The following is a 25,945-nucleotide window of genomic DNA, read 5'->3' on the forward strand; positions in this document are numbered from 1 at the left end:
TCAACTGTTTCGTTGGAGCTCAAGCCACTTGGCGAACGCTCCACAAGCTCATCGATAATGAAACACACCGCAGATCTCAAGTACACTCCCAGTGTGGTTGGGGGAGTTAAAAAATAAATAAATAAGTAAATAAAATTTAAAAAAATAATCGGGGAAGATTTTCCAGAATACCCAGCATTGAAATCTCAGGAACATGAATATATTTCTCAGGGAGTTCGTTATACAGATCCATGTTCGTTTTGCCATGATCGTTGTTCAACATCAATAAAGTTTATAATGTTGGTGTAAACTCAGAGATTGCGATGAAAGCAGAATTATGATGTCTTCAAATTTCACCATCAGAGTACTTTTGCAGAAGAGGCATGGAGCAAAATAAACATTTCAAATCTTCATTTAATTTGCAAGCAAAACAACAAGTACATAGATTGTTTCATGGGAATAAATTAGCGGAATACAAAGCAAGAAAAATTAAATCAGTTTCAGTGCATTCAACAAATGACAATACTCAAAACGCAAACTGGAAGCATCGCACAATACAATATAATATTATACTCAGTATTATTATTTTATTTTATTTACACAAAGTAACAAAAAATGTTGGTCATTCGCAATGTGCTGAAGTAGTGCTTCCCAACGCGCGTCGGTAGTTATATTCACTTTTCCACTTTGTGAAAAGCAATCTGCTAATCCGTTTTCTTATCTGCAATGGCGTCCTTGGTCCCGGTGCTGCATTCTTGGTTTGTGGTTCCATTGGCTTGCAAAGCTCCTTCCTGCCGTGCACATATTACAGACAGAACATCAGTCCGTTCAGAATCACAGTTCACGACCATTTTCAATGCCAAACTTTATCCAAATAATAGCATTGGAGATTTGGAGTGGAGAGTGCAAGAACGGGACAGCAAGGAGGAACGTTGGTGCAGGAAGAGGCAATTCGGCCCATCCTACTTGTGCTACACCAGCCGCAGTCCCATCCACACACAAGCTACCAGCCTGGTGTTGGTTTAGCGGTTAGTGTGCCGGCTTGGGATCCCAGGATCCTGAGTTTGAATCCCGGTCGATCGTTGAATTAACGCCAGGGGAGTTGACTCAGCCTGTCATCCTTCTGAGGTCGGCAAATTGAGTACCAGTTCACTGGTAATTGGGGCACTGCATCAGCGGCACAAACGTGCTTCCAGAAAAACGATGCAACCAGCAGCCTCAGGCTGCATACGAAACAACAACAACACAAGCTACCTGCAAGTACTGCCACTATCCCTATATCCTTCCATCTCCAATGCTTCCAGGTACACCGTCTAATTCAAATTTAAACTTATCTATCTTTTTTTTTTGCATAGGAGATGCTTTTCTTTACGAGTTTATAAGGTTGATTTATTACCTTGCGCTCGCAAAGCGGAGATCGTGGTTAAGCGATCGTACAAACATACGTGTCTGTATTTTTATAATCCATTTTCTCAGCAACCGTTGCTCCGATTGACTCTAAATTTTCAATATAGGAGCACCTCCGCCTGTATAATTTTTTATTCATAATTATGACGTCATATGTCACGTATTGACGCCATCTTGGAAAAACGTTGCACCTCTATCTCCGACACCACTCAATGGCAAAAATTGAAACATGGCTCATTGTCAAGTACTCTGCATGGGGAATACAACAACAACAACAAAAGGAATTTTAAGGCCATTTTCCCGACAAGAGCGAAGGTCAGCCTTGCGGTCCCCATGACAATCTTCTCCATTTTGCCATATTTTCTGCATCTCCCCTTGTTAACCCCCTTGCCCGCATTTCTTCTTCGACCATCTTTAGCCAAGTCTTTCTCGGTCTTCCCCGTCCTCTACTTCCTTCTACATTCATTTCCATCACTCTTCTCAACCAGTCACTTTCATCCTTCCTCAACACATGACCAAACCATCTCAAACTGTTTCTCTTCACAGCATCAATCACAGGCTCTATTCCCATCATCTTTCGCAATTCATCATTTGTCTTCCTCTCTCTCAACGATACTCCGCACATCCACCGAACCATTCGCATTTCCACCCTTTCCAGCCTTCGTTGCTGCTCTACGTTCATTACCCATGTCTCACTCCCATAAATCATAACTCTTCTGACACATGCAGCATACACCTTTCCCTTCAGCTTTAACGACACGCCCCTCCTCGTCAGCACGCCACTCAGTTCCCGAAACTTCTTCCATGCACATCTCACTCCAGCAACCGTTGCTGAGTCTGATCCACCTTCTCCATTCAGCATGTCTCCTAGGTAACAAAACGTTTTCACACATTCCAACTTCACGCCATCTCCAAGATCCAACTCAACATTTCCTTCATCTGCAGCTCCCTCTGTGCACACCTTACACTTGAAAGTAGCTGTCACACTGGTTAATGACCCTCTCAAACCACTACATTTTTGATGAACCCACTCAGCGCACATTGTACATTGAATGGAATTCACTCCGACACCCTTCCTGCACACAGCACACGGCCACTTCCCAGTTGTTTCCACCTCACCACATGCTTTACCACTTGCCATCACCTTCGTTTTTCCGATATTCACCTTCAGACCTTTTGTCTCCATACATTCCTTCCACTTGTTCATCTTCTCCTTCAGTCCATCCATACTTTCTGCAATCAACACCAGATCATCTGCATACAACAACTCCAACGGTAAACCCTCCTTTACGTTCCGAGCCAGCACCTCCATCACAGCTAGAAATAGTAGTGGACTTAGTAACGACCCATGATGCACTCCCACCTTCACCTCAAACTCACCACTGTTCCCGTCCTTCGTCCTTACAGCTGCACGTGCTCTTTTGTACATTGCCATCACTACTCTGATCAACCATTCCTCCACTCCTAACTTCCTCAATGCCCATGTCACTACTTCGCGTGGAACCCTATCGAATGTTTTCTCCAGATAAACAAACCCAAGAAACAACTTCTTCCTCTTCTCCATGTACTTCTGCAACTGCCTCAATAAAAAGCACGTATGTCGTTCCTCTTCCTGGCATAAATCCAAACTGCATTTCGTCAATCTTCACTTTCTTCCTTATCCTCCTCTCCAACACCCTTTCCAATACCTTCATTCCATGCTCCAATAACTTTATCGCTCGATACGAGCCACAGTCCAGAGGGCCACCTTTCCCCTCGTATAGAGGGCCGAGGGTACTCAGTTTCCAATCCACTGGAACGCGGCCTTCTTTCACCAACAGGTTGCAGATCTCTGTCATTCTCTTCACACCCCAATTTCCCGCTGCCTTCAACATATCTCCCACAACTCTCGTCGGCCCTCCCGCTTTTCTACTCTTCATTGCTTTTATCGCTTCCTCAACTTCCTTCTCGGTTATCTTCTCTGCCGGTCCTAAAACTGGGTTACTCTCTATGTTGCCATCCCATTCATTCTCTGCATTCAACAGTATTTCCATATATCTCTTCCATCTTCCTTTAATTCCATCTGGGTCCACAAGGATTTGTCCCACTTCATCCTTCAAGCAACTCACCCCCATCACATCACACCTCTCTTTCGCTATCTGCTTTGCAATCCTGAATACCGCTCTGACCCTCTGATCTGACAATCCTGAATACCGCTCTGAATCCAAGCGTTCTCCGAACATTTTCCTGCACGCCTCCTGCACCTTTGGTACCTCTTTCTTTGCAGCCTTCTTGGCTGCCTTATAACTTTCATGCTCTGCCTTTTCTGCCCCCATACCCTTCGCCTTCTGCCACTCCTTTAACTTCTTCCTCTTCTCGTCAAACTTCTTTCCAACTTCTTTCCAACTTCATCATCCCAGCACCATGTTTCCGAGTGCCTTGGTGGTCTTTTTGTCCATCCACATACCTCACCAAGGGCTCCCAACAGACTATCTTTCATTGACATCCAATCACTTTCAAGCTCAACCACATCATCCTCTACCATACTCAGCCTCTCTTTTACTGCCTCCCTCACTGTCACCTCTTTCAACCTCCACACCTTCATTCTCGTTTGGTACTTCACCCGCCGAGCTCTCCTCGCACTTTTCACCCTTATGTCGCAGACAACCAAGTGGTGCTGTGAAACAACCTCCTCCCCCGGGATCACCTTTGTGTCCTGAAGGTGCCCCCTATCTCGACTACGCACCAGCAGGTAGTCAACGGTTGTCGTCGACCCACCTGACGTGTATGTAACAAGCTTATTATCCTCTTTCTGGAACTGAGTATTACAAATCAACAAATCAGCTTCTTCAGCAAACTCCAAAATCCTTTCACCTTCTCCATTTCTCACATCATATCTGTAACCCCCATGAACTCCCTCAAAACCGTCATACTCCTTCCCACATGCCCATTTAGGTCTCCTCCTACCACAACAACTTCCTTATCTTTCACGTTTTCCATCAGCTTCTCTATTGCACACCAGAACTTGTCCTTATCTTCATCGCTCCGACCAACCTGCGGAGCATATCCCGAGATGACGTTCACCAAGAGCTTTCCAACCATCATTTTCACCATCATCAACCTTTCACTCACTCTAGTTACACTCACCACACTGTCTACAAACTCCTCAGAAAACAGGACACCAACACCATTCACGCCTTCTCGGCACCCTTGCCACACAAACTTGTATTTCTGTCCCTGCCTGTCCTTCACCATTCTCACACCACTTCCCTTCCATCTCGTCTCCTGCACACAACATATGTCCACTCTTCTTCTGACCAATACTTTCACCACTTCTCCTGATCTCCCTGTCATTGTCCCTACATTCCATGTCCCAAACCTCAGAAACCGATCTCCACGTCAGGCATCTCCACATGGGGAATAAGATATGTTAATGACGATGCCATGGTGCCTTTGTTGTGACGTTGTAATTCAAGTACAATGCTTGATCTGACAGTGTGAATTTTTTTTTCTCTGCAATTGTTGGTCCGATTGACATGAAATTTTCACCATACCCTCCTCCAGTATAATTTTGTAATGATAATTATGACATCTGTCATATAGTTTGGCAGCCATATTGGATCAAAGAAAAAAAAAAACCCCTTCAAGAACAGAAGAGTTAGCTCGCACCAACTTGACTGCATGGGGTAAGTATTCAATGAATACCATCAAGTTAATTAAAGTAACGAGTGAGGTACCCATGCTAAGCACGGGTGGGAGGCCATAAGCAAACAGACAATGCAGAAACGGCGAATGCTAAAGCATGAAACCAATAAATTCCACATTCCTGTAGCACCTTCAGTCGCACGTCAGACATTGACAGCAAGTTCGTGAAGGACTTCAATGAAAAACGTACCCGTTCACAAACAAACAGGAGCGTGTGTTCCATTCCCAGTCAATGGCGAATCTGCATATGGCAATCCGCGAATTTCACGTTTAAAACGTAAAACCGTCACGGCATTTCGTCATTCACCTGAACTCGATATCTCTTTTTTCATTCCAAACAGCATAACTCCAATCACAAATACACATTCATATAATAAACTTTTAACATTCGTGACAGAAACAAACATATAAATCATGATGTGAAGTTCCGTACGGGTGGGTGAATACAATTACGAATTCAAAATCGTAATTGTATTCACTCAATTCCAATCAATTGATATTTTAACAAAACGATTAACAGGATTAACGTTGAACGATTAAACATTACGATTGAATGATGGTTGTATTGGGATATTATCAATCCCGCGCATTGCGTAATCTGTCCACTTCCGCATTCGCTGTAGGTTTGTAATTCTCATCAAAATCTAAACAGTATTTGTAGAATTTCAATAAAAGCCACATCACTGTTCATATCGGTAAATATTATTCCATCGTGTTTGGAAAAACTGGAAAATTGGGAAAAAAATGGAAAAACAATATAGCCGATTTTACTCCAAGGGGTCCCAGGAATACCAACCCAAAATATCGTTGCGATCGGTTCAGCCATTTTTGTAGTACCTTCGAACGGACAGACGGACATTTGGTGAATTATAGTAAGATTAATATCACTAATTAAAGTAAATAATATCACAAATTAATATGTTTATTGCATGATTATGAAGTAAAAATCAAGTCATTAAAAATCCCAGAGGCTATTGTTACAGACGTGGCTTGGATGTTATTTACCGAGCGGTTTTATGGTATGACCACGTCTGCACAAGTTACCCGATTGTGCCCGAACGTTGACTAGTCGCGCGATGCTGGCTCAATAAGAAAAAGAAGACACCCGGCTGGATTACAATAACACAATACGACACCAATGTTTCAATTCTCAAGACCTCCGGAGGAGATTATATTCGTACGGAAAGGTCAGATTACAGGGGCTAGAGGTATAATCACAGAAAGACAGGCACTTAGACACACTCTTATATTAACCCCGGACAGACGACAGACAAACGGGACAACGGCTGACTCACACGGGGGTTGATGACAGGAAAGCGGGTATCGATGGCTCCAGGTCCTCCTGGGCTCGGGGCAGGGTACAGTACGGCCCGGTCCGGTCCAAAGATGCGGGGAGGTATCGTCGCGCTGGGGGTGGCGGTGGCTTCTCTCTCCAAGCTGAGGCGCATCTGTCGTCACGTCCGGCGCGGGGCCGCGTATATCCGGCGGGGAGTGACACGCCCTCGGCTCGTTAGCTCCGCCCCAGATCGAATCGGCACGTTGCTTCTCATTGGGTGCGTGGGGGGGTTACTGGCTCCGCCCCTGACGAGGAGCTGACAGCCAGCCCCTTCGGGGTAACGCCGTGGAGCGCATGGTCATGGCGGGTAACCGAGCCGGTGTGAGGACGCACACTCCCCGCCCCTCTGTTGTTGTAGTCGTAGTTGTAGTTGTAATTGTTGTTGTAGTTGTTGTTTGGGGAAGAAGATGGGAGGAGGTATGGGAAAGGTCCTAAACTCACTACTGATGCCATATAATCACATTCTGGTGCAACGAAGAGTCATAATTAATGGAAACGAGGCCTTAACTGACATAGATTAAGAATAACTAGGAAGATGTCCGAAAGTTGTCTACGTGTGGTGCGGTGGACCTGGGCACGACATTTAATGGGGGAATAAGGGGAAGGTCGGCTCTACTGATTGTTATTTACATGCAATGGGACTAGGGAATGGGGGATTGGGGAAAGTTGGGGAGTATTGGAGAAAATAGGGGAATATTTACAAGCGGATATGGAGGCCAAATTCCATATTCGCGCATTGCGTAATCTGTCCACTTCCGCATTCGCTGTAGGTTTGTAATTCTCATCAAAATCTAAACAGTATTTGTAGAATTTCAATAAAAGCCACATCACTGTTCATATCGGTAAATATTATTCCATCGTGTTTGGAAAAACTGGAAAATTGGGAAAAAAATGGAAAAACAATATAGCCGATTTTACTCCAAGGGGTCCCAGGAATACCAACCCAAAATATCGTTGCGATCGGTTCAGCCATTTTTGTAGTACCTTCGAACGGACAGACGGACATTTGGTGAATTATAGTAAGATTAATATCACTAATTAAAGTAAATAATATCACAAATTAATATGTTTATTGCATGATTATGAAGTAAAAATCAAGTCATTAAAAATCCCAGAGGCTATATTCACTGAAGGTTTTATTTAAACTAGCAACGGTCCCTGCCCTATGGGTGGGGATTCAATTGGGAGGCCCAAATGAAAAGGCAAAATATCAGAAATTGAAGGTTTTTTTTCTATTTTAAACGATTCATATAAACATCCGTTGAATCATATCACACGCAAATCATCAAAATTTAAACAGTATCTTTAGAATTTCAATAAAAGCCACATCACTGTTCATATCGGTAAATATTATTCCATCGTGTTTCAAATCGTGATCGATACACTATGATCGTGATGATCGTGATCGATAATTGTGTTCACAATCGCTATGTCGTATGTACTCTCGATACGTGTACCAAATTCCCTATACGTGTAACTGCACCAAATCAACAGTTAAAAGGATTTTGAGCCGGTAACTGTTACGGCCTTGGCAAGATCGATGGAGACAGCGATCTGTTAGTGATCGATGGAGACATGTTGCTTTCCTGGGTGCCGCACAAACGGCTGCACCAATCGCGTGGCACCCGGGAAAGCAACATCGTCACAATGAGAACAATGAACGTTATGCGAACGCGAATGTTATGCGGGAGTCCAAACCTGAGAATGCTGGAGACGAAAGCTGAAATTGGGAAAACTAAATAGCCTATTTTACTCCTGGAGATCCCAGGATTATCCACCCAAAATATCTTTGCGATTGCTTCAGCAGTTTTTACGGTACCTTCAAACAGACAGACAGACAGATGGACAGACATTTGGTGAATTATAGTAACATATGTCAGGTATTAAGGAAGTTATTACACATATACTTACAGTCAGGTGAAAAAGTAAGTACACCCCATGTAAAGTTTTGACTTTTTCAACATATTTCAACATACAGCTATTTGATCTTCATTTCAACAATGTTGATAGATAAAGGTGATATAATATAACGAATATCATTCATATTTACATTTTGTAGTCCATTGTATAATTTCAATAAACATAGATGCAAATTTCGCATGTGGAAAAAGTAAGTACACCGCTACATTTATCACGACTTCAAATACCTAAAATTAGAATCAGGTGCAACAGCTCAGGTGCAAACGATTAGAACATCGTTAGAGAGGATCTTGGAGGAACCTGTCTTATTTAAACCTCAGACATTTTGTTTGGTTTGCTCTTTGTTGTTGAAGTGTGCGGCATCACCATGCCTAGATCAAAAGAGCTCTCTGAGGCCTTCAGAAAAGGTTATAGATGCCTACGAGTCTGGGAAGGGATTTAAAAAGATCTCCAAACAATTTGAAATCAATAATTCGACTGTCCGGAAGATCATCTACAAGTGGAGAAGTTTCCAAACAACTGCCAACTTGTTCAGGCCAGGCCACCCCAGCAAGTTCAGCCGGAGAGCAGACCGCAAGATGCTGAAAGAAGTCTCCAAGAACCCCAGAATGTCATCACGGGACCCACAGGTAGCTCTTGCCACTGTTTATGTCAAAGTACACGAGTCTACCATTAGAAAGAGGCTGCACAAATTTGATCTACATGGGAGGTGTGCCAGGAGGAAACCTTTGCTGTCCAGAAAGAACATCAGGGCAAGACTAAAGTTTGCCAATGAACACCTATGCAAAGACCAGCACTTCTGGAACAATGTGCTCTGAACAGATGAGTCAAAGGTAGAGCTATTTGGCCACAGTACCAGAAGACATGTTTGGTGAAAACCAAAGACAGCATTTGACCACAAGAACCTGATATCAAGTGTAAAGCATGGTGGTGGAAATATTATGGTTTGGGGCAGCTTTGCTGCATCAGGGCCTGGGCAGCTCACCATCATAGAATCCACTATGAATTCTTCATTGTACCAGAGGGTGCTTGAGGATAATGTGAGGCCATCTGTTGGAAAGTTGAAGCTCAACCAAAGGTGGACCTTGCAACATGACAATGACCCTAAACATACCAGTAAATCCACCAAGGGATTTTTTTTTTTTTTTTTTTTTTTTTTCACCAAGGAATGGTGAAATGGTTTTGAAATGGTTTTTGAAATGAAATGGGTTTTTTTTCACCAATAAATCCACCAAGGAATGGCTGAAAAGAAAGAAATGGAAGGCTCTGGAATGGCCAAGTCAAATCCTGGATCGAAATCCCATCAAGATGTTGTGGGGGGATTTGAAACGAGCTGTGCATGCAAGAAACCCCTCAAACATCACACAGCTGAAATAATTCTGCATGGAGGAGTGGGCAAAAATTTCTCCCAGTTGATGTCAGAGACTGCTAGACAGTTTTAAGAAACGCGTACTTGAGGATTTTTCTGCCAAAGGGGGCAATACCACCTATTAGAGCCAAGGGTGTACTTACTTTTTCCACAGAAGGAAATGGCATCTCTGTTAATTTTTTGTTGAATAAATTATTGCAGTCAATTTGTCATTGTTTTTTGTTCAATTAGATCACCTTTATCTATCAATATTGTTGAAATGAAGACCAAATAGCTGTATGCTGAAATATGTTGAAAAAGTCAAAACTTTACATGGGGTGTCCTTATTTTTTCACGTGACTGTATGTGGGTAAAGTATTACACCTGAAATGGGGTCTCAATCCTTCCCATATAACTCAATGTTAAGCAAAGGCACAAAATTCGGCCTATTTCACATTAAAAAAATAATTTCCTTAATATTAACCCGAGAACAAGGATGTGTATATATGTATATATGTGTATATATACAGTCACGAGAAAAAGTAAGTACACCCCATGTAAAGTTTTGACTTTTTCAACATATAGCAATTTGGGAGGGGCCATGGGCAGACTGGAGGGCACAAAATGTCGTCGCTTGGAGAGGGAGGCTTTCAAAATGAATGGAACGGGCCTACTTCTTATTTGATTGACACAACGCAGATTCAACTATTGGAAACACGGCCTTATCTAATACACATACTAATGAAATAACTGAAGTCCTATGGTGGCCTACGTGTTGCTTGTGGCCTAACTATGGGGTGCAACCTTTAACCCTTTAATAATGTCATATTTACAAGAATGATGTTATATTTACACAAGTGTGGGTTCTCAAAACCACAACAATATATATATATATATATATATTGTTGCGGATATGAGATTGGCCTCCATCCATATCCGCTTGTAAATATTCCCCTATTTCCTCCATACTTCCCAACTATCCCCAACCCCCCATTCCCTAGTCCCATTTTCTGTAAACAACACTCTGTAGACCCGACCTTCCCCTATTTCCCCCATTAAATGTCGCATCCAGGTCCACCGCATCTCACGTAGACAACTATAGGACATCTTGCTAGTTATTCTTAGTCTATGTCAGTTAAGGACTCGTTTCCATTAATTCTGACTCTTCGTTGCACCAGAATGGGATTGTATGGCACCGTTAGGAAGTTTAGGACCTCCCAATACCTCCCCGCAGCTCTTCCTCATGGTACAACAACAACAACAACAACAGCGGCGGCGGCGCGGGGAGTGTGCGTCCTCACTCCGGCTTGGTTGGTAGGGGGTGTTGAAAGGGCACCAAGCCTTTCCAACGAGCCGCCATCGAGCATGTGCTCGACGGGGTTACCACGTAGGGGCTCGCTGTCAGCTCCTCGTCAAGGGCGGAGCCCGGTAACCCCCCGCACCCAATAGAAGCGGCGGACCGATCCCATCTGGGGCGGAGCCAACGAGCCGAGGGCGTGTCACTCCCCGCTGAGCATGCGCAGGAAGAGGGAGGTGACGTCAGATGCGCGCTGAACTTGAAGCGAGAAGGACGCCACCTCCGAGCGCTGTGACACCTCCCTGCATCTTTTGGACCGAGCTGTATCCTGTCCCTGAGCCAAGGTGCACCTTGTGCTATCGACTGCCTGTCCTTCCCTGCCATCAATCCCTGTGTAAGTCAGTCTTGTCCCGTTTGTCTGTGGTCTGTCGGGGATAAGATAAGACTGTAACCAAGTGCCTATCTCTTCTGTGTCTTTCCCTCATTACCTTGTAATCTACCCTTCTTTTCCACCACTAATTATATCCTCCTCCGGAGGTCTTGAGAACTGTACCCCTTGTGTCGTTTCATTTATCCCAGCCGTTGTGTCCTTTCCTTCATTGATTTAGCATAGCGCGACTTGGTCAACGTCGGGTGGAATCGGGTAAACTGTGCGAACACGGCGGCCATTCCGCTCGGCCCATCATAACATCTAAGCCGTGTCCGTAACAATATTATATATATATATATATATATATATATATATATATATATATATATATATATATATATATATATATTGTAACGAATGTGGAAACGTTACAATGTGAACGTTACAAACGTACGGTACCACCCTGTAATGTAAATAATGGTCGCAGTCAGCGTCCTAGTTAATTGCATGAAAAGTACACGCAGGTCACGATATATCTTTTAAATAGTGTATTTCCTTATTCCATGTAGGCTAAGTATGTGTTTTCCCACTAGATTGACTTTGCATTGTATCAAACAAAATAAGCGTAGGCCCTTCCAATTTCCCCAAAACCTCCCTTCCAATTGCCTTCTGCATTTTGGCCGGTTTTCTTCAAACCACCATTGGCCACGAGGTAAGGTTGGGGAAGAAAGGCGTGTCTCCACCTCGTCATAAGAAGGAAGGAGTGAACCAGCCCTAACAGCCAATCAACACCGCGGTGAGTGACCCGGTAGGCGTGCCCTCGGAGTCGGCGGCTTGATTTCGCTCGAGGTGATAAAAGCGACTGCAAGGGACTGCTTTGGGAGATGAGCTGCGAGATGACCCTGGGAGAGGAGCAAAGAGGCTGCACCAAAAAGAGGCGGTGAGATGCGAAACGCTCCAAGCCAAAGAGGAGAGGTACTCGGCAAGGAGACCAGCTTTGGAGAGACGCGCTGAAAGGAGGGAGACGGCCCCACCCCAAGGAGAGGAGCAGGTGTGCCGAACCAGCGCGTAACGTCTACCACAGTGGAGACACGGAGGGTTTCCCGCCAAAAACCGCGAGGAATTGCGAACGGCGGCCTCCCTCTCAAGCAATCCATCTCAAGCCTTACCTGCCTGCAATATCCCCTGTGTAAGTGTGAACGTCCTGTCCTGCTCGTTTGTCTTGGGGCTAAGTAAAAATGAATAGTGTAAGTTAAGGATTCGCTGTGTTACTGCTTCTTCCATCCATTGCTTGTGTGTGTATAATAAAATCTGTTCTTCCTCCGTATTCTTCTTCTTCTTCTTTTTCATTCTCTTTCGGTCGCTTTAGAGATTTCCCGATTGAATATCTGTGGGGCGATCTGGTCAACGTCGGGTGGAATCGGGTTTTAATCGGGGAGTAACTGTTCGGACGCGGTTAAATACACCACCGCTCGGTCAATATAACATCTAAAAGCCGCGTCTGTAACAATATATATATATATATATATATACATATATATATATATATATATATATATATATATATACATACATATCTATATATGAATGAATGAATGATCGTTTTAAGGCCATTTTCCCCGCTGGAGCAGGGGTTAGCCTTGCGGGCCCCATGACAATCATGGTTCCCTGTTTGAGGCAATGTTTTTATGGCCGGATGCCCTTCCTGACGCCAACCCTTGGTCATGCTCTTAGGATGCGTAGGGATACGGTGTACCTATTCTAAATCTGGGTACACACCGTGATCATTCATCCCAGCAAACTGGTACTCAATTTGCCGACCTCGGAAAGATGACAGGCTGAGTCAACCCCCCTGGCGTTAATTCAGCAATCGACCGGGATTCGAACCCAGGATCCTAGGATCCCAAGCCGGCACCCTAACCGCTAAGCCAGGGGGGCTATATATAGAGCCAGGGGGGCAAGCCGGCACCCTAACCGCTAAGCCAGGCTATATATATACATCTTTTTTTTTTCAACTTAATTTTTCAACTTAAACTGTTTATAAAATGTAATATCACAAATATTACAAATACATTTGTGCAAAATAATTTTGTATTATGATTGGTGTAAACCACAACAAAACATCAACTCAGGTACAGTCATCGATCTACATATCTACATATCTGGGCAGTGTCTGTGTCGTCACTAAAATACTCCCTCAAACTTTTGTTTCCGAGGTTGTGAAGTGTTTTGAATTACATGGTGCTGAGGTGTTTTGAATTAAATGGCGCTGAGGTGTTTTGAATTACATGGCGCCGAGGTGTTTTGAATCACGTGGCGGTGAGGTGTTTTGAATCACGTGGCGGTGAGGGGTTTTGAATCACATGGCGGTGAGGGGTTTTGAATCACGTGGCGGTGAGGGGTTTTGAATCACGTGGCGGTGAGGGGTTTTGAATCACGTGGCGGTGAGGGGTTTTGAACCACGTGGCGGTGAGGCGTTTTGAATCACGTGGCGGTGAGGCGTTTTGAATCACGTGGCGGTGAGGCGTTTTGAATCACGTGGTGGTGAGGCGTTTTGAATCACGTGGTGGTGAGGCGTTTTGAATCACGTGGTGGTGAGGCGTTTTGAATCACGTGGTGGTGAGGCGTTTTGAATCACGTGGTGGTGAGGCGTTTTGAATCACATGGTGGTGAGGCGTTTTGAATCACGTGGTGGTGAGGCGTTTTGAATCACGTGGTGGTGAGGCGTTTTGAATCACGTGGTGGTGAGGCGTGTTGAATAACGTGGTGGTGAGGTGTGTTGAATAACGTGGTGGTGAGGTGTTTTTAATTACGTGGTGGTGAGGTGTTTATAATTACAGTGCATTCAGAAAAACCCTGGTGTTGGGCTAGCGGCTAGGGTGCCGGCTTAGGATCCTAGGATCCTGGGTTCGAATCCCGGTCAATCGCTGAAATAACGCCAGGGGGGTTGACTCAGCCTGTCATCCTTCCGAGGTCGGCAAATTGAGTACCAGTTCACTGGTAATTCCCTGCTTGTCGTTAAAGGCGGCAAAAAGGGTTGGCGTCAGGAAGGGCATCCGGCCGTAAAACATTGCTTCAAAACGGGGACCGAAAAACAACAACAACCACAGTTCCCGAAAAAGGCCAACCCCGGCTTGCGGGGAAAAATGGCCTCTAAAGGTGGTTTTTTTTTTTTTTTTTTTTGTTATTCAGAAAGTATTCAGACCCCTTCACTTTTTTCACATTTTGTTATGTTGCAGCCATATGCTGAAATCGTTTAAATTCATTTTTTCCCTCATCAATCTACACTCAATACCCCATAATGACAAAGAGAAAACAGGATTTTCGAAAGTTTTGCAAATTTATTAAAAAGAAAAAACGGAAATATCACATTTAAATAAGTATTCAGACCCTTTGCTATGACACTTGAAATTTAGCTCAGGTGCCTCCCATTTCTCTTGATAATCTTTAAGATGTTTCTGCACCTTGATTGGAGTCCACCTGTGGTAAATTCAATTGATTGGACATGATTTGGAAAGGCACACACCTCTATATATATGTATATATAAGGTCTCAGCTGACAATGCATATCTGAGCAAAAACCAAGCCATGAGGTCTAAGGAACTGCCTGCGGAACTCAGACAGGATTGTGTCGAGGCACAGATCGAGGGAAGTCTACAAAAAAAATTCTGCTGCATTGAAGGTTCCCAAGAGCACAGTGGCCTCCATAATTCTTAAATGGAAGAAGTTTGGAACAACCAGGACTCTTCCTGGAGCTGGCCGCCCGGCCAAACTGAGCAATCGGGGGAGAAGGGCCTTGGTAAGAGAGGTGACCAAGAACCCGATGGTCACTCTGGCTGAGCTTCAGAGATCCTGTGTGGAGATGGGAGAAACTTCCAGAAGGACAACCATCACTGCAACACCCCAACAATCTGGACTTTATGGCAGAGTGGCCAAACGGAAGCCAAACAGTTCAATCTTGGTTTCATCAGACCACAGAATCTTGTTTTTCACGGTCTGACAGTCTTTTGGGTGATTTTTTGCAAACTCCGAATGGGCTTTCACGTGTCTTTCACTGAGGAGAGGCTTCCGTCTGGCCACTCTGCCATAAAGCCCAGATCGGTGGAGTGTTGCAGTGATGTTTGTCCTTCTGGAAGATTCTCCCATCTCCACACAGGATCTCTGGAGCTCAGCCAGTGACCATCGGGTTCTTGGTCACCTCTCGTACCAAGGCCCTTCTCCCCCGATTGCTCAGTGTGGCCGGGCGGCCAACTCCAGGAAGAGTCCTGGTTGTTCCAAACTTCTTCCATTTAAGAAGTATGGAGGCCACTGTGCTCTTGGGAACCGTCAATGCAGCAGATTTTTGTTTCTGTAGGTTTCCCCAGATCTGTGCATCGACAAAATCCTGTCTCTGAGCTCTGCAGGCAGTTCCTTCGACCTCATGGCTTGGTTTTTGCTCTGATGTGCATCGTCAGCTGTGAGACCTTATAAAGACAGGTTTGTGCCTTTCCAAATAATGTCCAATCAATTGAATTTACCACAGGTGAACACCAATCAAGGTGGAGAAACATCTTAAAGATGATCAAGAGAAATGGGAGGCACCTGAGCTAAATTTCAAGTTTCATTGTAAAGGGTATGAATACTTATGTCACTGTGATATTTCAGTTTTTTCTTTTTAATAAAGTTGCAAAACTTTCTATAATCCTGTTTTCTCTTTGTCATTATGGGGTATTGAGTGTAGATTGATGAGGGAAAAAATGAATTTAAATGATTTCAGCACAAGGCTGCAACATAACAAAATGCGAAAAAAGTGAAGGCGTCTGAATCCTTTCTGAATGCACTGTACGTGGTGGCGAGGTGTTTTGAATTACGTGGTGGTGAGGTGTTTTGAATTACGTGGTGGTGAGGTGTTTTGAATTACGTGGTGGTGAGGTGCACCTACCCCTCCCATATGTATGTGCTGAGGGGTTCTTTTTAGAATGTATTTTTTATTTTTTCAACCTAAATTGTTTATAAAAATGTAATATCACAAACACCACAAATAAATTTGTGCAAAATAATTGTTTGTGTTATTGATTGGTGTAAATCATGACAACACAGCAACTCACGTACAGTGTATATATATATGCAGTGCATTCAGAAAGTGTGTACCCTGGATAAGAATAGGTACGCCGTATCCCTGCGTGTCGTAAGAGGCGACTAAGAGGGTTGGCGTCAGGAAGGGCATCCGGCCATAAAAACATTGCCTCAAAAAGAGAACCATGACAATTACAACTACATGTGGGCAGGGTACAGCCCAAGGGGAGATCGGTTTCTGAGGTTTGGGACATGGAATGTAGGGACAATGACAGGGAGATCAGGAGAAGTGGTGGACATATGTTGTGTGCAGGAGACGAGATGGAAGGGAAGTGGTGTGAGAATGGTGAAGGGTAGGCAGGAACATAAATCCAAGTGTGTGTGGCAAGGGTGCCCGGAGGGCGTGAATGGTATTGGTGTCCTGTTTTCTTGGGAGTTTGCAGACAGTGTGGGGAGTGTGACTAGAGTGAGTGATAGGTTGATGATGGTGAAAATGATGATTGGAAAGCTCTTGGTGAACGTCATCTCGGGATATGCTCCGCAGGTTGGTCGGAACGATGAAGAGAAGGACAAGTTCTGGTGTGCTATAGAGAAGCTGATGGAAAACGTGAAAGATGAGGAAGTTGTTGTGGTAGGAGGAGACCTAAATGGACATGTGGGAAGGAGTATGGACGGCTTTGAGGGAGTTCATGGGGGTTACGGATATGGTGTGAGAAATGGAGAAGGTGAAAGGATTTTGGAGTTTGCTGATGGAGCTGATTTGTTGATTTGTAATACTCAGTTCCAGAAAGAGGATAATAAGCTTGTTACATACACGTCAGGTGGGTCGCTGACAACCGTTGACTACCTGCTGGTGCGTAGGCGAGATAGGGGGCACCTCCGGGACACAAAGGTGATCCCGGGGGAGGAGGCTGTTTCACAGCACCACTTGGTTGTCTGCGACATTAGGGTGAAAGGTGCGAGGAGAGCTCGGCGGGTGAAGTACCAACCGAGAATGAAGGTGTGGAGGTTGAAAGAGGTGACAGTGACGGAGGCATTAAAAGAGAGGCTGAGTATGGTAGAGGATGATGTGGTTGAGAGCTTGAAAGTGGCTGGATGACAATGAAAGATAGTCTGTTGGAAGCCGTTGGTGAGGTATGTGGATGGACAAAAGGACCACCGAGGCACTTGGAAACATGGTGGTGGGATGATGAAGTTGGAAAGAAGATTGACGAGAAGAGGAAGTTCAAGGAGTGGCAGAAAGCGAAGGGTATGGGGGCAGAAAGGGCAGAGCATGAAAGTTATTAGCCAGCCAAGAAGGCTGCAAAGAAAGAGGTAGCAAAGGCACAGGAGGCATGCAGGAAAATGTTCGGAGAACGCTTGGATTTGGAAGAGGGTCAGAGAGCGGTATTCAGGATTGCAAAGCAGATAGCAAAAGAGAGGTGTGATGTGATGGGGGTGAGTGGCTTGAAGGATGAAGTGGGACAAATCGTTGTGGACCCAGATGGAATTAAAGGAAGATGGAAGATGTATATGGAAATACTGTTGAATGCAGAGAATGAATGGGATGGCAACATAGAGAGTAACCCAGTTTTAGGACCGGCAGAGAAGATAACTGAGAAGGAAGTTGAGGAAGCGATAAAAGCAATGAAGGGTCGAAAAGCGGGAGGGCCGACGGGAGTTGTGGGAGATATGTTGAAGGCAGCAGGAAGTTGGGGTGTGAAGAGAATGACAGAGATCTGTAATCTGGTGGTGAAAGAAGGCCGCATTCCAGTGCATTGGGAACTGAGTACCCTTGTCCCTCTATACAAGGGGAAAGGTGACCCTCTGGAGTGTGGCTTGTACCGAGCGATAAAGTTATTGGAGCATGGAATGAAGGTATTGGAAAGGGTGTTGGAGAGGAGGATAAGGAAGAAAGTGAAGATCGACGAAATGCAGTTTGGATTCATGCTAGGAAGAGGAACGACAGACGCGCTTTTCATTGTGAGGCAGTTGCAGGAGAAGTACATGGAGAAGAGGAAGAAGTTGTTTCTTGGGTTTGTTGATCTGGAGAAAGCATTCGATCGGGTTCCACGCAAAGTATTGACATGGGCATTGAGGAAGTTAGGAGTGGAGGAATGGTTGATCAGAGTAGTGATGGCAATGTACAAAAGAGCGTGCACAGCTGTAAGGACGAAGGACGGGAACAGTGGTGAGTTTGAGGTGAAGGTGGTAGTGCATCAGGGGTCGGTACTAAGTCCACTACTATTTGTAGCTGTGATGGAGGTGCTGGCTCAGAACGTAAAGGAGGGTTTACCATGAGAGTTGTTGTATGCAGATGATCTGGTGTTGATTGCGGAAAGTATGGATGGACTGAAGGAAAAGATGAACACGTGGAAGGAATGTATGGAGACAAAAGGTCTGAAGGTGAATATCGGAAGGACGAAGGTGATGGCAAGTGGTAAAGCATGTGGTGAGGTGGAAAGAACTGGGAAGTGGCCGTGTGCTGTGTGTAGGAAGGGTGTCGGAGTGAACTCCATTCAGTGTACAATGTGCGCTGAGTGGGTTCATCAAAAATGTAGTGGTCTGAGAGGGTCATTAACCAGTGTGGCAGCTACATTCAAATGTAACGTTTGCACAGAGGGAGCTGCAGATGGAGGAAATGTTGAGTTGGATCTTGGAGACGGCATGAAGCTGGAAGGTGTGAAAACATTTTGCTACCTCGGAGACATGCTGAATGGAGAAGGTGGATCAGACTCGGCAACGGTTGCTCGAGTGAGATGTGCATGGAAGAAGTTTCGGGAATTGAGTGGCGTGCTGATAACGAGGGGAGTGTCGTTGAAGCTGAAGGGAAAGGTGTATGCTGCATGTGTGAGAAGTGTTATGATTTATGGGAGCGAGACATGGGTAATGAACGTAGAGCAGCAACGAAGGCTGGAAAGGGTGGAAATGCGAATGGTTCGGTGGATGTGCGGAGTATCGTTGAGAGAGAGGAAGACAAATGATGAATTGCAAAAGATGATGGGAATAGAGCCTGTGATTGATGCTGTGAAGAGGAACAGGTTGAGATAGTTTGGTCATGTGTTGAGGAAGGATGAAAGTGACTGGTTGAGAAGAGTGATGGAAATGAATGTAGAATGAAGTCGAAGACGGGGAAGATCGAGAAAGCCTTGGCTGAAGATGGTCGAAGAAGAAATGCGGGCAAGGGGGTTAACAAGGAGAGATGCAGAAAATAGGGCAAAATGGAGAAGATAGTCATGGGGACCGCAAGGCTAACACCCACTATCGCAGGGAAAATGGCCTTAAAATGCCTGTTGTTGTTGTGTGTGTGTGTATATATATATATATATATATATATATATATATATATATATATATATATATATATATATATATATCTCATTTTAATGTACTTTCCAAGCCCTTTTCAATGATGCCGACTGCAGTTAGATTTATAGATATTGAAAAATTAGGTCACATACCTAACTATTGCAGAACAACTCTCGCATTTCTGTTCACGGATCGTGAAATAAAGTTTGGAGCAAGTGCAATAGCAAGTGGTTAAAAACAGACAAGGATAACAAATGAGGCTCAAGTGCGATTAAAAGACAAGGCTGTAATTTAGCTTCAACTCTAAAAAAAATAATCGAAGAACTGCAGTGTTAATGGCATTGGAGACGTTTGTTTCATTTATCAACATATCACAGCATGCACACTGCCCACCTTGCTGTGTTCCATGCCCGATGATGGTGGTGGTGGAACCTGTAGAGTTCTATCGGGCCAAATTCGCTTGATCAAAGGAGACACCAAAGGATACACGTAAGGCTCCAGGAAGCGCTTGAAGATCCACAGCAAGAATGGCACAACAATGCATGGGATACAAACCATTATCCTTGGTGCCCAGTGAGGGAGAACCGTCAGTTCAACCTGTGCTGATGTATTACCTGTCACACAGATAAACCATATAATGCTAGTTTTACAATCTCAGTGGAAAGAGCAGAGCTTCAGGTAAAGCAGAAAATTTGCAAACAAGAAAAATATCAGCAGTTATATCTGGCATCACAAAATATCAAACTGAAATATGAACCTTCAAATTCTAAATACATAAAAAGTGTTCTCGAAAAGCACAATAACTAAATTTTCAAAAGCATCGAATATGGTTTGACGACTACACAACTAGGCCGCACCAAATTCTCCAGAGCCGACAACTATCACCACACATCACACTCTAACAAATGCATCACATATCCATACCAAATGTATATTTATTTCTTATTTTCATTCTTGTTCTTTGGGAAGTGACCTCCCCCTGGCAGTCCTCCTCTCTCTCCTCATTCTAGCCAGAAACGTATATAAACCAACCCAGGACCCCAACCTCCTCAACCCATGAAACGCAAACATAACCTTGATATCCTCCAGTACAACACAGCCGGCCTCATCAGCAAGGCCATGCAACTTAAACACTTCATTCTCACAAAAAACATTCATAAAGCCATCATACAAGAAAAACAAAACACCGACCATCCCCAACTATACACCCATACGCACAGAGAGACCGAACACCAGAGGTAAAGGCCTCATCACATACAGTGCATTCAGAAAGTATTCAGATCCCTTCACTTTTTTTCACATTTTGTTATGTTGCAGCCTTATGCTGAAATCGTTTAAATTCATCTTTTCCCTCATCAATCTACACTCAATACCCCATAATGACAAAGAGAAAACAGGCTTTTAGAAAGTTTTGCAAATTTATTAAAAAGAAAAAACTGAAATATCACATTGACATAAGTATTCAGACCCTTTGCTATGACACTTGAAATTTAGCTCAGGTGCCTCCCATTTCACTTGATCATCTTCGAGATGTTTCTACACCTTCATTGGAGTCCACCTGTGGTAAATTCAATTGATTGGACATGATTTGGAAAGGCACACACCTGTCGATATAAGGTCTCACAGCTGACAATGCATATCAGAGCAAAAATCAAGCCATGAGGTCAAAGGAACTGCCTGCAGAGCTCAGAGACAGGATTGTGTCGAGGCACAGATCTTGGGAAGCCTACAAAAAAATTCTGCTGCATTGAAGGTTCTCAAGAGCACAGTGGCCTCCATAATTCTTAAATGGAAGAAGTTTGGGACAACCAGGACTCTTCCGAGAGCTGGCCGCCTGGCCAAACTGAGCAATCGGGGGAGAAGGGCCTTGGTAACAGAGGTGACCAAGAACCCGATGGTCACTCTGGCTGAGCTCGAGATCCTGTGTGGATATGGGAGAAACTTCCAGAAGGACAACCATCACTGCAACACTCCACCGATCTGGGCTTTATGGCAGAGTGGCCAGACGGAAGCCTCTCCTCGGTGAAAGACACATGAAAGCCCACTTGGAGTTTGCAAAAAAGCGCCTAAAGGACTCTGACTGTGAAAAACAAGATTCTGTGGGCTTTCATGTGTCTTCCACTGAGGAGAGGCTTCCGTCTGGCCACTCTGCCATAAAGCCTAGATCGGTGGAGTGTTGCAGTGATGGTTGTCCTTCTGGAAGTTTCTCCCATATCCACACAGGATCTCGAGCTCAGCCAGAGTGACCATCGGGTTCTTGGTCACCTCTTACCAAGGCCCTTCTCCCCCGATTGCTCAGTTTGGCCGGGCGGCCAGCTCCAGGAAGAGTCCTGGTTGATCCAAACTTCTTCCATTTAAGAATTATGGAGGCCACTGTGCTCATGGGAACCTTCAATGCAGCAGAATTTTTTTTGTAAGCTTCCCCAAATCTGGGCCTCGACACAATCCTGTCTCTGAGCTCTGCAGGCAGTTCCTTCGACCTCATGGCTTGGTTTTTGCTCTGATATGCACCGTCAGCTGTGAGACCTTATGTAGACAGGTGGGTGCCTTTCCAAATCATGTCCAATCAATTGAATTTACTACAGGTGGACTCCAATCAAGGTGTAGAAACATCTCAAAGATGATCAAGAGAAATGGGAGGCACCTGAGCTAAATTTCAAGTGTCATAGCAAAGGGTCTGAATACTTATGTAAATGTGATATTTCAGTTTTTTCTTTTTAATAAATTTGCAAAACTTTCTAAAATCCTGTTTTCTCTTTGTCATTATGGGGTATTGAGTGGAAAAAATGAATTTAAACGATTTTAGCATAAGGCTGCAACATAACAAAATGTGAAAAAAGTGAAGGGGTCTGAATACTTTCGGAATGCACTGTACATTCACAATTCAATTTGATACACAGATATCACGCAAGACACAAAAGCACTTCTTCCATCAGACAACACCCGTGAACTTCAAGCTTTCAAAATTAAAACGAGTAACAAAAAAGAACAAACAAACATTTACTAACATCCTCATCGACAAGCTAAAAAACAAACACAACAAGCCAACATCCTCATCGACCATTACGCAAACACAAGTCACATAGTACCCAGAAAGTATGAAAGATGTATTTCAAGACGCAAGGTCAGCTACCAACTCGACACCATCACGTCATTCACTCCCGCACAAAACAAAAATCATCAAAATCTCACAGGCTACCAGCCCAGACAACATCCCCAATTTACATTTAAACCTTGGACCACACGGCATATCAGCCCTCACAAATATAAGCAATTTATTCTACCAACACTCAAGAATTCCCCAACTTTGGAAACTCGGCAAAATCATAACCCTCCTTAAACCAAACAAAGATCCCACCAAAGCAGCCTCTTGCACACCAATCACATTACTTTACACACCCTCCAAAGTTACAGAACGCATTCGACTTACACTCACAAACCCTCGCATCGCTCTCACAAACCCAACATGGATTCAGACCAAACCACTCCACCACCACTTTCCTTACAAACATCACATAAAACACCATTGAAGGCTTCAACAATAGAAAAACACCAAAACACACTATTCTCACCACAGTAGACATCAGCAAAGCATTTGACACTCCCAAAGCTCTTACTCAAACAAAATACACAACACAGGTATGCACAACAACACAGGCATGCACAACAACACAGGCATGCACAACACAAGCATGCACAACACCACAAATATGCACAACACAAACATGCACAACACCAAACGCTGGCTGACCAACTACCTATCATTCATTCAGTCATTCATCATTTTTAACAGCAGGTCATCACACGCACAATACTTTCCGAATGGAGTCGCTCAAGGCTCAGTCCTCTCCCCGACACTCTTTAATCTGTTCATAAACGACTTTCCACAAACACCCAAGAGCATACAATAAGGATAAGCCTCATATGCGGACGGACGATATAACCATCACATTGGGCACAAACCGCCCCCCACCCATCGATAACACAAGAGTAACTACTCCCCAGATTGTGTTCACCTTTCACACCTGCGCTGTGGACACCACTTACAACTTTTACACTACAAACATAGACTCGACGACACCTGCAACCACTGCACTGTCACTGTCAGGCCGCTCCACACGCTATAAAACACATCATGGAAGATTGCGCGGTCCTTGCTTCACGTAGGCAAGAGCACATCATATTGCCAATTGGATGTGAGGGATCTCTGGGTTGCTCCCGTGAGATCGATCAGCTATCACTGCCGCTGGTCTGTTCAACTAGAACTGACTGGGGCAACACGACACCAACTAGGCCTCACCAGGGCCGACAAATGCTGAAATAGGCCTCACGAGGGCCGACAAATAGTCCTCACCAGGGCCGACAAATAGGCCTCACCAGGGCCGACAAATGCTAAAATAGGCCTCACCAAATCCTCCTCAGCCGGCTCAACCAATTTCTTCAAGTTATTTCCGGTGACGTGGAGTAATTATATTTGTGGAGTAATACTATTATTAATTATATTTGTTTTAATTCGACAAATATAAACCATTTTAATGACCCGGCGATTCTATTGGTTATTCTCAGATATTTTGTGTCATATTTTCAGAAACACGGAATGTTACGTAATACAAAAAGGTGAGATACCTTTGTTGCTGAAATATACTATTGCAGAACACCTCAACATTTCTCTTCGCGAAATTGTGAAGATTTTCTCGATATCAGAGATTAAAAATCAGAATGATAAGAGTTAATGATCGTCTAAAGTAGAGATAAAAATTCAAGGAAAACAATAATAATTTACATGCACAACTTATACATCGCCTAAAATAAAATCAGGAAATTACAACACGCAAACGCATAGTTGACACAAATAAATTGTGAGCATTAATCCATTCACATAACAGAAATCGTAGTTTAAAATAATGTAAGGTAGAGAATGCATTTTTTCTTGGAATTTGTCAATTTCAATTCAAAACAAAACCTCATGCATCGGAGTGAAACGTCGATTGTCCGCCATTACGGAGTAAAACAACCTCCATCCGCCTTCGGTGACGGAGGTAACAATGTATTGTATAAACTAAGATGGGAAGTGAGGATCGGCTAACATTTCAAGCTAACTATAGTTTGGCAAACGACGTTTTCGGCGAACGTCACATCAAAGCATGAGCGTTCATCGGCTGAGAGCTAACCTCCTTTTCTTATGCAAGAAACGTTAACACAGGTCATTTGGCCCATCATGCCTGTACTACACCACCATAATTAACGACGGCCGCATGTTTAAAACGTCAGCCACAACTAACTTTCCACGGTGGTTAACACTCGTCGATAAAATCCATCGTCAAAACGTTACCCTGGGCAGATGAAAGGATCAAAGACCATACATTTAAGCCAAAGGGTCTTGTGAAGGCAAAGTTTATACCGGAGTGAACATTGGAGACCTCAACACTGGTCCCATGACGTATGCTCCACACAACACAGTACCATACACACGACACACCCGAGGTATCGATTAAAATTGCACATGTTCCCATTTATGTTAATCTCTCGAGCATTCCGACTCATTTTTCTTATTGCCCCTTGTATTTGTTTACCTGTATTCATTTCCATCACTCTTCTCAACCAGTCACTTTCATCCTTCCTCAACACATGACCAAACCATCTCAACCTGTTCCTCTTCACAGCATCAATCACAGGCTCTATTCCCATCATCTTTCGCAATTCATCATTTGTCTTCCTCTCTCTCCGAGGATATATCCCTATATAAACTAGAACGGCACTGTCGAGAGCATACCTCCGCCAGGTAAACAGTTTACGTTTTGTATCCTAAAGTAGACCAGAAGATCATAATACAGAATCACATTTAATCAAAATCATCCGTCCATAACTTTTTGAGATATCCTGCGATGTATCGTTTTTGGTCCCATCTCCCAATGGTGAAGAATCACTTAAAAAATTAAATAATTTTCATATCCGAATCCATATTCAAATCTTCACCAAAATCGTATATATTTGTCCTTTGCACACCCAACCGGTCCACCAAGTTTCGTCCAAATCCGTCCATAACTCTTTGAGATATCCAGCTATGTATCGTTTTGGCCCTTTCTCCCAATGCTGAAGAATCACTTTAAAAATTCTACTAGCCCGGATCCGAATTCTGATCTTCACCAAAATTGAATCAATTCTTCCGCATCACACACAACCGGTCCACCAAGTTTCGTCCAAATCCGTCCATAACTTTTTGAGATATCCTGATATATGTTGGTTTTAGCCCGATCACTC

General features: G+C 44.0%; 1 protein-coding gene across 1 annotated transcript; it reads right to left on the bottom strand.

Moving 5' to 3' along the window:
- Positions 1 to 375: 375 nt before the first annotated feature.
- Positions 376 to 24,177, bottom strand: C2H18orf32 (chromosome 2 C18orf32 homolog). Its single transcript, XM_078773429.1, has 3 exons — positions 24,093 to 24,177; positions 20,078 to 20,298; positions 376 to 770 (listed from the first exon to the last, which is right to left on the bottom strand). Exons 2-3 carry the CDS (start codon positions 20,240 to 20,242, stop codon positions 684 to 686), a joined length of 252 nt encoding a protein of 83 aa, XP_078629555.1. The 5' UTR covers positions 20,243 to 20,298; positions 24,093 to 24,177; the 3' UTR covers positions 376 to 683.
- Positions 24,178 to 25,945: the final 1,768 nt, after the last annotated feature.

Source organism: Myxine glutinosa, chromosome 2 (assembly GCF_964187855.1).
Source record: "Myxine glutinosa chromosome 2, kmMyxGlut1.1, whole genome shotgun sequence".
Lineage (NCBI taxonomy): Eukaryota > Metazoa > Chordata > Myxini > Myxiniformes > Myxinidae > Myxine > Myxine glutinosa.